Here is a 15,208-nt window from a genome sequence, read left to right on the forward strand (position 1 = left end):
GGAAGTTTCAAAGTGAAACTTGAACATAGTAGAATCGTACTGCTCATGACATGTATGCTTAATTGTTTGATTCTTCTCTACCTAGTTGTCCACCAATGGAAAAATAACATGTCATTGCCTCACCTATTTTTATTGAGGGGTTTGCCACAAAAAAGTTGGCCCCCAAATTCCCCCCAGCCCCAGGAGGGAGCCGAATAAATCACACATTTGCTTGATGAAGGCACTCGAGATCCTTGATTTGGAAGCCTAGAGGATGGCCATATATATATATATATACAAGGCACACGGATCCCCCTAAGAAAGGGTGTTTACACACCGTAAGCGTGAGTGTTTACACACCATCACAGTTAGCCTGCAAATCCAACAAGGTTTTCAAATCTCTACATCGAGTCCCCTTTACAAATCATGTTGCCCACCCCATCAACCATGAACTCTTGAAGCATGCTACATTTTCGATAGGGATTGGTTGAAGGTAGATTGCCCATCTCGAGCATGTGGGACATTGGAAGTTGCATGTCCTTGGAACCCATGGAGGTCATCCACATGTAGGATTTGACATGGATGTTCCACGCAACAAGTGTGTAAGAAGATGTAATGGACATCCTTATAATTCCATGCTCCATAGTTGTTACATTTTCCTACGAAACAGTTAATTGTGCCAAAAATCAATCAACTTGAATTTTCAGGCAGCATAAGGTGTGGGAAAACATTTTGAGGATTGCTCACAATTTATGCCTAGAGCCAGACTTGAAATAGGTGCACCTTTTTAATGCAAAAAATATTGCTTCCCCCTTAATCTGAGAAGACCTCTTGGCCCTTGGGAAGAGAGAGAGAGAGAGACAGAGAGACAGAGAGAGGGCTTTTACAGACTAGAGCTGGACCTGCTTTTTTTCCCGAATCTAGAAATTCCCACTTAAACCTTGGCCGCCCGAATGTGTGGACCAAGAGTCTCCCCCATCCATCTCCCCAGTGGTACATTATTAGGCGAAAATCAGGGTTCCAACCTCCTTAGATGTGTAAAGCCCAAGAGAGGGAGAGGAAATGAGGGGGCAAGGGAAATAAAGGATTTAAATAAAAAAACGACCAAAAAACCCTCACAGAAAATGCCATGTGGGGCAATTTTTCCCATCAAAACGGGGGAAAAAAAAAGCATGCACATTCCCTCTCCTTTGTGCTGCAGCTAGCACAAGAGGACGGTCATATGCAGTGGCGATAAGCTTTCAGGTCATGGCTATGGTGGCGATGGCTTGAAGAGGGATTTCTCGCATAGTGTAGAAGACGGCTAGATTGACATTAAGCCAAAATGGGTCGGCTATAAAAAGAATCAGAATCAGCATCAGAATCTAAAAACCGCCATAGCCAACAACCTCCATGCTCCGGATTCACTTTCTATCTTCATCTCTCTTTCTCTCTCTAGAAGAGGGCTTGTGTGATGAGGGTTTTCTTAAAGATGAAGGTAGCTATGGCGATGGCGGGTCATTTATAAAGGAAACAGCATTAGCATCAGATTTCGAAATCCGAAATAGCCTACAAACTCCAAGCTCCGGTACTGTCTCTCCTCTGTCTTCTCTCTCTAAAAGGGCTTGTGTGGAAGGCTTTCTCCACCATCTAAGAAAGCTATCACGACGACGATCGATTTGGGCTCTTTGTAAAGCAATTAGAACCAGCATCAGATACTGGAATCCGCCATAACCAAGCGTCTGGTACTCTCTTTCTATCAACTTCTCTCTAGAAAGTCTATATCTGGCTCTATGTAGATAGACCTTTCTTGAAAGCTATGGTGATGGAGATCAAATTGGGTCCTCTGTAAAGGAGTCCGAATCTAAAAATCCGCCATAGCCAGCAAATCCCACACACACACACACACACACACAGACACTACTCTCCCTTCCTTTCTATGTATAGAATAAGGGTTTTATTCAAGGCTATGGCAGCTATGGCGATAGCGATCTAAGTGGGTCTTCCGTAAAGAGGAATCAGAATTCGAATAAGGAATCTAGAATCCGCCATAGCCAGCAAACGCCAGACTTCCAAAGCTCTCTCTCTCTCTCTCTCTCCCCGTCTCTCTCTTTCTCTTTTTAGGTTTTGACCAGTTCCCGGTCTTCTTTTTGAATTCTACCAAAGAAAAATGCGGCATAACCATTGCCGTCTTGACCTTCCTAACCCACGTTTTTTTTCTCTTTCCTGCTTTCGTTTGATTGCACACCGCCTTATGCGTCTTGTGCCCACTCTCTTCCTATCCAGAGAAAACACAGCTGCAGAAGGCTCATCAGTCTCATTCAACACAAACGCATAATTGGCTTCCTCTTTACCAAACCTTCTGGTTTCATATGATCTCTCCCTGATTTTTCCCCTAATTTTGTGTGGGCTCATATAATTAATCTTTAGTCACCGCCCGAAATTGATCCTTATGGTAAATCTGTTATCACCTTGTCTCAACTCGCCCATTACATTTATGTTTAATTGTTGCGTAACGCAATTGGTGTCCTTATTATTACCTGTTTTAGCGTTTGATATCAATTTTAAGCTGTCTAATTAGCATTGGGTTTATCTTTTACTGGCCTAATTAGTTTTTGTAATCCATACCCATCAATCCTTACCATTCTCTCTCTCTCTCTCTCTCTCTCTCTCTCTCTCTCTCCACATACACACACACACACACACACACACACACACACACACACACACAGATTACCAATTGGGTTTATCTGTTCTGTCACTGGCTGTTGGGTTCATTTATTATCTCTCTGATTTGCATTCAAGTTCATGTGTCAACAGCTTTTGGTGCCGATCTCTACATGCCTAATCACTCTAAATCCATTTGCATTCATTTATTATGTGGCCAATTGTTGCCTATGGCATTGGGTCGATCTTATACAAGTAAAGTTAAGCACTTGGGTTAGTTTGCGTAACAGGTTGGTGTTCTTTTATCTCATTTGGGTTCATCCAGCCTCTTCGATTTCATCTATAATTTCTCCAACACATGCTACATAGCACCCAACATATTCGGGCTCATCTTCTACCTGGCCAATCACAACCCACTTGCCTCGATTATTCACTTACCAAGCCCCAATGTCCAGTGTTGGGCAGCAGGTTCAGCAGCAACAAAGTCAGCAGCTGCAAACTCAGCAAAGAAGAAGGCAGCGCAGTGGGCGAGCACCCAAGTATCCTTCATTGCAGACATTTGGGCAATCTAATAGGCGTCTATATGATTTGAGGCACTGGCACAGACGCAAGTCTAGTGATAAAATGGGGAGTTTGGATTGGGGCCAGCCTCCGGCAGGATGGGTTCTTGTTTGGGAAGGCCGCTTCAAACGATGGAAGCGTCGCTGGTTCTTGGTACACCCGGCAGGTCTCCTCCTCTACTACAAGAATTCTGACCAACTGGGGCGACCAGGTTGCATAAGTTTGCAAGTAGGCATCTTCTTTTTCTTGCTTATTTTTTCTCTGCAACTTTAGAACTTAATACTCTACAAAGTTGTGGGTTAAGCAGAACATATGAACATAGATGTAAAGTGTTGATGGTTAAGGCTATTCTATTGGTCAGGGGGCAGATGTTTCACCAACAGCAGGCAAGGAGAGACAGTTCAAAGTTAGAAGAGGTTCCAGAGTGTATCACTTAAGGACTCTCAACAAAGAAAACCGACAGGTATCCGTGTCCATGTTGAAAAATGTCAATATGGTATGTGACTGCTGGGATGACTTGCATGCCATACATTCATGATTCCAACAAGCTTAATATATGTTGGATGAGAAAAAAGTTAAGGATATTGACGATATGCATACATAACCTTAAAGAGAGGTTTGCCCCAAGACATGGTGGTGCAGCTGCCTTAAGAGGTAGATTTTTGTTTCTCCATTGTTGTAGTTATTGGACTGCAGGCTTGGTTGGAGACGATCAACAAGTCCATTCGCACATACGAAAGGTCATGGCAAAAGGTAGGAGTGGGCGCATTACCTAGAACATCCCTGACATTGCAGCAATCCATGCCATCAGTAAGACTCCTTCCATGGGACCTTGTACACTAAAGTCTAGTTTATTTCATCTGTCACTTAAAAGAACGTGTATGTTTGTGAGCCTTGCAGCATCTAGCAGAAGAGTGGAAACAACAGGAAACAGAACTTAACTGCAGGCTTGCTGAGAGAATGCAGGAGCTTGAGCCCACGCGGCAGGGTAAGCAAGCATTCACATGCTACTTAAATGAGACACATGCATCTGGTACCACATTGAAGTTGTGGGAACAAAGCATACTTAATTATTCTTGGTTCTTTTTGCAGCTTTTTTGCAGCAACTGCAAGCAGCGCACCAATCCCTATCTGTTCTATCAGAAGCTCTTGGATTCACAAGCAGTTCCACATCTTGGGTGCCCACAGTGAGGCATGTAGAACCAAGTCCACTGGTTGGCCTGAGGGAACCTTCACGGCCAAGTTTCTCGCCTCCTCTGGACCCAGATTCCATTGCGCAGAATTCAAATGGGAGATCACCTATAGAAAAGTCTCAAGGAGGTTCCCCAGTGGGTCTGATCTCCTCACTCTCAGAGCCTATACCTGGTGTTTACACAGAAAAAGGTGCAATCAGGGTGGAAGGGCGGACATTGAATGGCCAACAATCTGTCATTGAGGATTCTTTTGGGATCCCTGATTATGAATCTCGGCACAAGCAAGGGAGTTGCATCGGTAGAGAGCTGTTTAGGCTCGGACGTAGAGAAGTTAACCGCACAAACCTGGTAGAAAAGGGGCATTCTTCTGATACTGAAGTTTGGAGCTCAAGCAGTTCAAAGAGGCCATCCGTCTCTGGCAAGCATGTGAATGGGAAAACTAAACAGGAACATGCTAAACTGCCGATGTCCTATAGTGTTGACAGCTTTCCCTTAAATTATGGTGATGGTTCTCCCGACAAGGAGGCCAATTGTGGGATCAAGAATGATCTAGATGCTCAAAACTCTAGCAAGCAGGAGGGGCACAACTCTCATCTACAGAAAGGGATGTCACAAAGCGAATCACCTTTTGTATTGTCATCAAATCCAACTGGTCATCCTACTCAGGGACAGCTTCATGCAGCTTGGGACACTATGCATGATACGTTCGCTGAGGTAACCAATTGATGGTCTGGTTTGAAGCCCTTTCAAATAGGCCTTAATCACACAGATATATGTTTTCTGCTCTTTTTTGTGTGCAAATAGGAAAATTCCCATAAGTTGTATATGATGTATGCCCTTTGTTTCCCAGCGCACTGGTTTCTTTTCTCATGGACTTCCTTTTCTTTGGTGAATTTGCATGTCATTTATTTGCTATTCTTTATGAGACGATACCCATATGGTAGCTCTAACAGCTGTGGTTTCGGAGTTTAGATTCTGAAGGAAGAGATCCAGAGAGTGATTGAGCTGGAGGCTGAGAATGCTGTTCTACAGCAGTCTCTGGCAATGTTGCCACAACTGCAGCAGGATCACAGAGATTTGTTGGATCTAAAAGAAAGAATGCAGGTCATATAAATCTTAATCTTTCCTTACTCATTACATGGATTTTCCTTCGAGTCATTTTTTAACCAAGTCTGTTTCCTTATTGGGAGTTGCTTTATTAGTTTTTACCTTTGCATATCTTATGTGGTCCAGTTAGTGTTCTGTCGAGATCCTTTTTGTATTAAACACGAACTTGATGTCAAGAAATGTAATCACATAATTTTATTTATTTTCTGAGCAAATAATTCTGAAATGAACTCATTATTCACATCTACCTGACTCATACCCTCCCAAAATAAACCTACTGGTGTCTCATATGACCAGGAGATAGATCACGAGATATTATGCTCCCCTGAAAGCATGAGTATTTTTTCTACCACTTCTGGTAGCCCTTGTGTATAGCCTTTCCCTTTGGGCCACATTTATTGGGTGTCTGGTGTTTATTTCCAACTAAGTCCCACATAGTTTAGCCATTGAGACTAAGGCTATTTTTTTGTAAACATACTACTGTCAGTAAAATGAAATCAACATCTAGATGAAACCGATTATAGATGCTTTACAGAGGAAAAGAACCGGATGAAGGGGCTTCCTCTATCTCAACGAAATGTTTTATAGTGTTTTAAAGTTAAGAAACAGATTTTCTAGTGGCTATGATCCAGCTTCATCACTGAAGCCACATTCCTCACACTTAGAAGAAGCAATGTTTAGCACAGGGCGTGACAGGCCCCATCCTTGCAGAGTTCTAGCAATGCCTTTGGAGCAATTGCAGCCCCTGCAAGATCTCTTTCTTCCTTCGACTGACAGCACATAGGGGTCTTGTGCTGGGGGCTAAGATGGCCATGATGGACAGAACTGCTAGTCTGAATTGCGAATATAAATGACCCCGAGTCTACCTATAAATAGGCATCTGGGATTCTGGTCGGCCAGCCCTTTTCAGACCCAAAAATAATATCAAGAAGGCCACTAAATATGTTCATATTGTGCCCAATAAATGTCCCAACCGTGTGCCTTTTGGGCTGCCAAAACTGCTTCAATCTGTCCATTTCTGGCCTCTGAACTTACCCTTTAGGTGGGTGCAAGTAAGATGCATTTCGACGTGGCACCAGATTAAGGTGTGCACATGGCAGTGGTGGTGGCTTGGTGGGTGATGGAGGTGGGCACCTTGCACTTAGTTACGAGGATGGTACAGGTGTGGCACTTCGTCTAGATTTTCAGTGGATCACAGTCACTGAGGCAAGACATGCTTGAGAATCCTGACATCTTGAGTTACACCACAAGATTCCCGGTAGAAGCTGATAAGCAGCTTGGTAGGTTTGGCGTGCATGGTACTGTGAGATCATCGAGGGGAGAGCCACCCCTGCCATAGAGTTGATTAGTGCCATCTTGACACACCTTTTCCTCACTCTGTGGTCGATGTGAGTGCCTCCAAGGTAGCTCCAGGTCCTTGAAGGAATGTAGAGCAGCCTTTTGGAGCCCTGGATGTTGATGGGATCATATGGTGCTACAAACCCCCCATGTGGCTTTTCCGGCAACTCCTCATATATATCTTCCCTTCCTGCTACCCATTGAGGGAGTCCCTTCATCGTTAAAGTTGATACCTCGATAGAGAGATTGTATCCAGTTTTCAGATATACCTGTTTTCTACCAACAAACGATCTGCTCTTGGGATATACCTGTTTTATACCAACCAAACGATCTGCTCTTAATAAAAGTAGATGTGATATGTTGCTATCTTAATGATATTGATTAATACTTTTATTCTGAGAACATTAGGAAAAGAGCCACGTATAAAATTGGGGTAAATGGCTCTAGTTTATAGCATCGGGGCTCCAAATGTAGGAAAAGCTGAGATGACATGTTGATGGTGAAACCGGCCTTCAGAAATCTGACGGGCGGTGAAACAAACACTCGCACATAAAACACTTCATCACCCATGGGAACCTGGAAAAGGAAACAAACAGGGGAAGCTAGAGTGCTCCTGCAAAAGTACAAGGACACCGATTGGCCCCAAAACGCAGTGGCGCCCCTTGTAGTATTTCTTTACTTGATCAAATATGAGTACAAAGTACAACTTGTCGAATCCTCTACCAATAGGATCCCTCGAAGCTTTTCACCCAGGACTTCCAAATAAAAACTCTCGTTATCACAGCAAAGCATTCCATAGAGAAGGCACACATGTACGACACCTCCTTGCTTGAAAAGGTCTTCTCCATCGCTATCATGGATCCCACAACCCTTTCCCAGACAGCAGTAGGGCTGTACCAAACCACATGTCCTTCCTATAGTCATAGCTTGCATGTAACCCCGAGAAAACTAGAACCTGTTCACATGAATCCAAAGTCATGCTTTCCACATGAAACCAAAGACCTGTATCTGATAAACCATAGGCTTGTTTCCTCGTTACCAAAGTCCTGTTTCTTCTCGAAAGACCAATGTCCTGTTTCCATGACAGATAAATCCACATATGCACCATCCAATCACGGTGCCAAAAACCTAGAGAGAGAAAGATAGAGGACGTGTCAAGCAATCCCTGAATACACATAGGTCCAGGTCGAAGAGCAACACACATCTCTTCCAAGAACATCATCCTGTGCATATGTAGCTTGATCCTCTGCATCCTAATCTCGTAAACAAAACCTGCTTGCGAAGAGAGAGAGAGAGAGAGAGAGAGAGAGAGAGAGATGGCTGTTAGCCCCTCGGCGCCTCCTTCAGCTCACCTCCTTCCAACAGAGAGATAAAGTCAAGCGTGCTGTTCAGCCCTTGCGCCTCTGTGGCCACCTGCAGTCCTTCTGGCTGCCCGACTGGCTATATAGTCTCCCGCCTTGCGCCCGTTGCTGGCTGAAACCCATACGTGCCCATATGTGCAACTACCTGGCGAGGAGAGCCTCCACCTGAGACCCGCCTGACTGCCCTGACTGGCCGTAGCCCACCTGGTGCCCGTCAGCTGCCTATAGCCCGCCTGCCTGTAGCCCATACGCGCAGCAGCACCCTGTAGTCATGTGCGCAGCACCCTGTGTGCAGCAGCCGCATGGCCCATGTGCAGCAGCAGGCACCCTGTAGTCTATGGGCAGCAGCCTGTAGTCCATGCGCAGTAGGGCCAGCCACCTGTAGCCCAAGCGCTGCAGCACCCGCCGCCTGTAGACCATGCAGCAGCAGCGCTCAGCTGTGGCCCATGTGCGCAACTGTCACCAGGAGGTGAAACTTTTTGCAGTTGTTTTCCTTATTTATATTTCTTTATAAATATCTATTTTTCTTTTCTTTTTCTTTGGTTGCTGTTGTTTTCCCCCGAGATCTCTTGGAAGGGCTTGGGCCATTGCAATGTCAGAATGGGTCAGCCAGTGGGACTTTGGACTAGTGGTTGGCTAAGCCTGAGAAGTGCACTGAAAGATGAATGACAGTGTCCAGGACATGGCCACTGAATGAGGGCATAGGCCGGTTTACACTAGTAAGTGGCCGCCACCGAAATGTGAATGTATCTTGAATTCTAAAGTGACCATAGTGGTCAAAGATGGTCAGGAGACCAGAAGGAATGCAGATGACATCATCCCTAAAATCTAGGGAACTGCTATTTTGGGCAGTGTCGGAATTGAAAAGTGTTCGCGTCAGTTTGTGCGGAATGTCAAGGGGACCAAAAGCTGGCAAAGGACTGTTGTGAGAATGTGAACCAGTCAGGAGATTTTTAGCTTGGAAGATTGCATGTGGAAAAGGCCCACTAGGAAAAATGGGAAAAAATAGGAAAAAAATACGGGGAGTGTGGAAAAATGATAAAACACCTCATAAGGGCGGAGATTTGTGGCACTTTCGTTTTGGCCACTTAAATGTGGATGCTTTGCGGCGCGCCTTCCGGGACCAGATGGTGGTTGGCTTGCCAGATGTTGGTAATAGGCAAGGACGCTGTAGTTCTTACATACGTGGTAAGCAGCACAGGGAATCCTTTCCGAAGCAGGCTTCCAGGCAGGCTTCGAAACCATTGGAGTTGATTCACACTGACTTGTGTGGACCACAGCAGATACCATCCTTGGGAGGATCTCTCTACTTCATGCTGCTTGTTGATGATTGTACCAGATTCACGTGGGTCTACTTTCTTTCCCAGAAGGACCAGGCTTTTGCTCAGTTCAAGGATTGGCACGTGATGGTGGAGAAAGAGTCTGGATTTCAAGTCAAGACTCTCAGGACTGACAAAGAAGGTGAATTGTCCTCGACTGTATTTTTCCGGTTTTGTGTAGATCATGGCATCAAGAGGAAATTGGCCAATACCGGATCGCCTTCGGAGAATGGAGTTGTTGAACGTAAGAACAGGACTGTGGTGGAGATGGCGAGGACCATGCTGGAGCATCGTGATCTTCCTCGTCCACTTTGGGGTGAGGTTGTGGCAACGGCTGTCCATACCATTAACCACTCTCCGACGACTTTTGTACCCCATATGACTCCATTTGAGGCATATTTTGGCAGGAAACCCGATGTCTCGCACTTCCGTGTCTTTGGGAGTGACGCGTATGTACATATTCCGAAGAAGCAGAGGGGGAAGCTCGACTCCAAGTCCCGCAAGCTGGTATTTGTGGGGTATAACTCTCTTTCCAAGGGATACAGGTTGTATGATCCAGAGAGGAACGAGATTGTTGTCAGCCGGGATGTGGTCTTTGACGAGCATGTTCCAGCATCCACTGTCGAGGAGCCGCCACTTCTTGGAGATCCAGAGGAGTCTGATGATGATTCCCAGTCTACTACTCCAGTTGATCCACCTCAGTCATCACAGGAGGTTGAGCCCGCAGCTGGAGTTGAGCCCCCGCGACCATAGGAGGCTCCACGATCTGTTCGAGTACCCAGGTGGTTGTTAGACACCCTTCGGGAGTCAGGTGTCACGGAGCTACCCTCCAAGTGGACCACAGAGGACGGCCCTCGAAGATCACATCGAGTCTGAGATAAAAGCAACACGGCGGAGCTTCTTCAGGTGAACTATGCTTTGATGTCTCGTATCATGCGAGACAAAGAGCCCACTTCCGTAAAGGAAGCCCTTTCACAGGATACTTGGAGGAAAGCCATGCAGGTGGAACTTGATGCCATCGAGAAGAACAACACTTGGGAGTTGGTACCGAGGCCGTCGAAGCAGTCAGTCATTGGTGTCAAATGGGTCTTTAAGACCAAATACGCGTCTGATGGGTCGGTGGACAAACACAAAGCCAGGCTTGTGGCTAAAGGTTATGCTCAGCGGCCAGGCATCGACTACAAGGATACCTTTGCACCGACAGCGCGGATGTCCACGATTCGGACCGTTCTTGCCCTTGCTTCTTCTCAGAGGTGGCCCGTGTACCAGATGGATGTAAAATCTGCGTTCCTTAATGGTGACCTGCAGGAGGAGGTGTACGTTGAGCAGCCTCCAGGCTTTATTGTTCCAGGATTGGAAGGGATGGTTTACAGGTTACGTAAGGCCTTGTATGGTCTTAAGCAGGCTCCCAGGGCTTGGAATCAGAAGATTGATTCCTTCTTTATTCGGACTGGATTTCAGAGATCGGTTGCAGATCCGAACCTGTATCTCTTTCGGGAACGCGGCATGGTCACACTTATCATCCTTTATGTGGATGATCTCATTCTCACCGGCGGTCATGTGGAGCACATTGGAGTGACGAAGGCTGCCTTGTCAAAGGAGTTTGAGATGACCGACTTAGGCTTACTCCACTTCTTCTTGGGATTGGAGATCTGGCAGACCCAGAGGGGGTTTTTCGTCTCTCAGCAGCGGTATGTTCATGAGTTGCTTGAGGCCTTTGGGATGGAGAACTGCAAGCCTATTACTTCGCCGATGGACCCGAACACAAAGTTAACCGTTACAGATCCTTGTGAGCCAGTTGATGCCTCGCAGTACCGGAAGTTGGTTTGGTTCATTGATCTGGTTGCTGAACACCAGATTGGACTTGAGCTTCTCCGTGTTGAGCTCTTTTATGCAGACGCCATTGAAGTCTCATTGGGACGCAGGATTGCGGATCTTGCGGTATCTGCAGAGTATGAAGGATGTGGGACTCTTTTACACAGGAGGGAATGGAGTCAAGCTCCAAGGTTGGAGTGACTCAGATTGGGGAGGAGATCCAGACACGAGGAGATCTACTTCAGGATACAGTTTTACCCTCGGCTCAGGAGCAGTTTCTTGGAGCAGCAAGAGGCAGCCTACTATTGCCCTTTCTTCGACAGAGGCAGAGTATCGGGCTGCTTGTGGTGCTGCTTGTGAGGTTGTATGGCTGCGGAGGCTGCTAGGCGAGATTGGGTTTCCACAGAGGGAGCCCACAGTCATCGAGTGCGATAACCAGAGTTGTATAGCTATTGCTTGGAACCCGGTTTTCCATGCTGGACCAAGCATATAGAGATACAGTATCACTTTGTACGTGAGAAGATCTTGGCTGGTGACATCTTGCTACTTTATTGTTCGACGGAGGACAATGCGGCGGACCTCTTCACGAAGTCTCTACCTCAGGCTACGCTCAGGCGGCACTCCAGCTCCCTTGGGTTGGTTTCACAGCCAGGAGCTGAGAGGGGGTGTTAGAAGTCATCTCCTGTCTATTTGTATACACCAGGGCCTTTGTTGTGGATGTGCCCGCCCTTATGAGGTGTTTTATCATTTTTCCACACTCCCCGTATTTTTTTCCTATTTTTTCCCATTTTTCCTAGTGGTGGGAGGGCTGCCAGAGGATGCCAGGTGCACTCCAGTGCTGGCCGACTGGATGTTCATCAGTCGTGGGCTACAGGGCTGCTGGCCGATTGGATTTCATCAGTCGTGGGCATCTGTATGCTGGCCGACTGCATTTATGCACTCGTGGGACTTTTTCTTCAGTTGTGGGCACTCTTTCTGCTGGCCGACTACCCTCTCTGGGATGTATATATAGCCCCTCAGTCCCCACCACTTCCTCATTCAGTTTTTCCAGGATCTTGTGTATAGAGAAGAGTTTACACACCTATCTCTCTGTGTTTCTTGTGCTGTTTATTTTCTGCAGTCTACTTGCTCTTGTCTACCCAAGTTTGGTTATCATTTCCGCTGCATATTCTGACATGACCATCTTTGACCACTATGGTCACTTTAGAATTTGCTTAGAATTCAAGATACATTCACATTTCGGTGGCGGCCACTTACTAGCGTAAACCGGCCTATGCCCTCATTCAGTGGCCATGTCCTAGACACTGTCATTCATCTTTCAGTGCAGTTCTCAGGCTTAGCCAACCACTGGTCCAAAGTCCCACTGGTTGACCCATTCTGACATTGCAATGGCCCAAGCCCTTCCAAGAGATCCCGAGGAAAAACAACAGCAACCAAAGAGAAAGAAAAGAAAAATATATATTTATAAAGAAATATAAATAAGGAAAACAACTGCAAAAAGTTTATATTTCTTTTCTTTCTCTTTGGTTGCTGTTGTTTTTCCCCCCGGGATCTCTTGGAAGGGCTTGGGCCATTGCAATGTCAGAATGGGTCAGCCAGTGGGACTTTGGACCAGTGGTTGGCTAAGCCTGAGAACTGCACTGAAAGATGAATGACAGTGTCCAGGACATGGCCACTGAATGAGGGCATAGGCCGGTTTACACTAGTAAGTGGCCGCCACCGAAATGTGAATGTATCTTGAGTTCTAAGCAAATTCTGAAGTGACCATAGTGGTCAAAGATGGTCAGGAGACCAGAAGGAATGCAGATGACATCATCCCTAAAATCTAGGGAACTGCTATTTTGGGCAGTGTCGGAATTGAAAAGTGTTCGCGTCAGTTTGTGCAGAATGTCAAGGGGACCAAAAGCTGGCAAAGGACTGTTGTGAGAATGTGAACCAGTCAGGAGATTTTGAGCTTGGAAGATTGCATGTGGAAAAGGCTTAAAAATGTGCCAAGTGTCAAATTTATGTGCATTTTCCACTCTGGGAAGAGGGAAGCGTGGGATTTTGGGCTGAATGAGGCTCATTTGCAGCCATTATGGTGGATTGTTGCAGGTTAAGAGCTATTGTGGTGCACTCCCTTGCCCTGCAACTCATGTATTGAGGGTTGAGCTTGCTCCCCACAGTCTCTCTCTCTCTCTTGCAGACTATGGTAATGCTCTCATCAGATAAAATCAGGTACAGTTGTGTGAATTTCATGCTTATATGCAGAGGCTAGTTGCCTCCTTGAACAGGAACCGGTGTAGTTAGTTCCTACGCCAAAGCAGGGACGGAAGAGGGTAATAACCTCTTCAATACAACGCTGTTTCAGCACTGTTTAGGTGCTGTTTTTGGGCTGTTATGTTGCCCGGTTGATGCCAGAATGCAGTAGGACTTTGCTAAAGTCTTCCAGGATAGTACAAGGGTTATTTTGGGCTGAAAACAGGCTGAAAACAGGCCCGTACAGAAAATTACAGCAAGCTGAATTGTGATGTTTTGGACTCCATTGGGTAGTCTGATGCCTATGGAAGTGAGCCTGTCAGTTGGGACTCATTCTGAGATGTTATGGAACAGTTTTAGTGCAGTTATGCTGGCAAATTCCTCCCAGAATTTGTAAAACTCAGCTGGTGCAAGTAGAGTGCTTTGTTGCACTCGTGCTTTGTATTTTCCAACTTTTTAACAATAAAGAAATACCGCAAGGGGCGCCGGACTTCGGGGCCAATGTGTTGTTGAGCGAGGGAGCGAGGATTCTGTGATTGTGTGTCTGAGTAAGTCCAGGTTATTTGTGAATGAATTACCGCTTTATGTGTCCATAGACCGGTTTTAGCAACAGAGCCCTGGTCACCCACCTAGTAGCCATGTGCGCTGCAGCTGCCTGTAGCCCATGCGCACAGCAGCCCACCTAGCGTCCACAACCCGATGCAGCCTTGCCTGGCGCTGTAGCCCTTGTGCGCAGCCGTCGCCGACTCCACACGTGCAGCCTCCACACGGCAACCTGCTCCATGATGACCACCACTCGGCGATCTGCCCAAGGGATGTGCCCTGAAGCCATGCGCCTCCCTCCACCTTTATAAAGAGGCGATCGCTTTTCAAAAACGCCAAAAGCAATCAGCAAAACGCATGCTTAAAAATATAATAATATTTTAAGCCTTCAAAGGTTTATTAAACCTTACAAACGTTAAAAATCCTTTTTGTCCCCTTTCACACTTGGGCTGGCCACACTTATGAATTTCCTTTTCATATCCAATTGATGCATGTTCACACTTGTCCATCCCATGCTTGTGCCCGTGCTCACCTGCTTGTTGTTTAGAGGGAAAAACTGTCAGAATACGCAGTGGAAATACGCAGCGGAGATGATGACCAGATCTGGGAACACAGGAGAAAAACGCAGTGCAAAAAATCACAGCACAAGAGTGTGAGAGATAGAGGCGTGTAACTCTGCTCTATATACACAAGAAGATCCCGGAAATAGTACATAATGGAATGGGGGGCTGGGGGCCTATTTATATGGCCCCATATACCAGTCGGCCTGTGCTACAGGCAGCCGACTGGTCCTGAATCTCCACGACCAGCATATGCAGCCAGTCGGCCAGTTGTGAGGCAGCCGACTGGACATCCACGACCTGCAACAGCACTCGGCCAGCACTGAGGGTCCACGACCTGTCCAGTTCAGTCGGCCAGCTCCAGAATGGGAACACACACATGTTGATGCAGTCGGCCAGCATTTGGATCCTCCTGCCAACTCAGGGCTGCCTCCCAAGCCACAGAAAAAATGGGAAAAAATAGGGGAAAAATACGGAGAGTGGGGAAAAATGAGAAAACACCTCATAAGGGCGGGCACACCCACAACAAAGGCCGTGGTGTATAAAAA

The 15,208-nt window shown here is 46.4% G+C and overlaps 1 protein-coding gene across 9 annotated transcripts in view; it reads left to right on the forward strand.

Annotated features, from left to right (window-relative positions):
- Positions 1–1,140: 1,140 nt before the first annotated feature.
- The window catches only part of LOC147614253 (uncharacterized), a 41,579-nt gene continuing 27,511 nt past the window's right edge, over positions 1,141–15,208 (forward strand). For 2 of the 9 annotated variants that reach the window (XM_086780803.1, XM_086780805.1), the window contains exons 1-6: positions 1,723–3,414; positions 3,548–3,649; positions 3,869–3,996; positions 4,087–4,174; positions 4,279–5,093; positions 5,352–5,483. In XM_086780803.1, coding sequence (XP_086636929.1) covers positions 3,988–3,996; positions 4,087–4,174; positions 4,279–5,093; positions 5,352–5,483 — 1,044 coding nt within the window. In that variant the 5' untranslated portion in view covers positions 1,723–3,414; positions 3,548–3,649; positions 3,869–3,987. The other 7 variants (XM_086780799.1, XM_086780796.1, XM_086780801.1 and 4 more) reach the window with 7 other exon arrangements.

The sequence above is a fragment of the Cibotium barometz genome, chromosome 42 (genome assembly GCF_041138505.1).
Source record: "Cibotium barometz isolate CiBa-2024 chromosome 42, ASM4113850v1, whole genome shotgun sequence".
In the NCBI taxonomy this organism is placed as follows: Eukaryota; Viridiplantae; Streptophyta; class Polypodiopsida; order Cyatheales; family Cibotiaceae; genus Cibotium; species Cibotium barometz.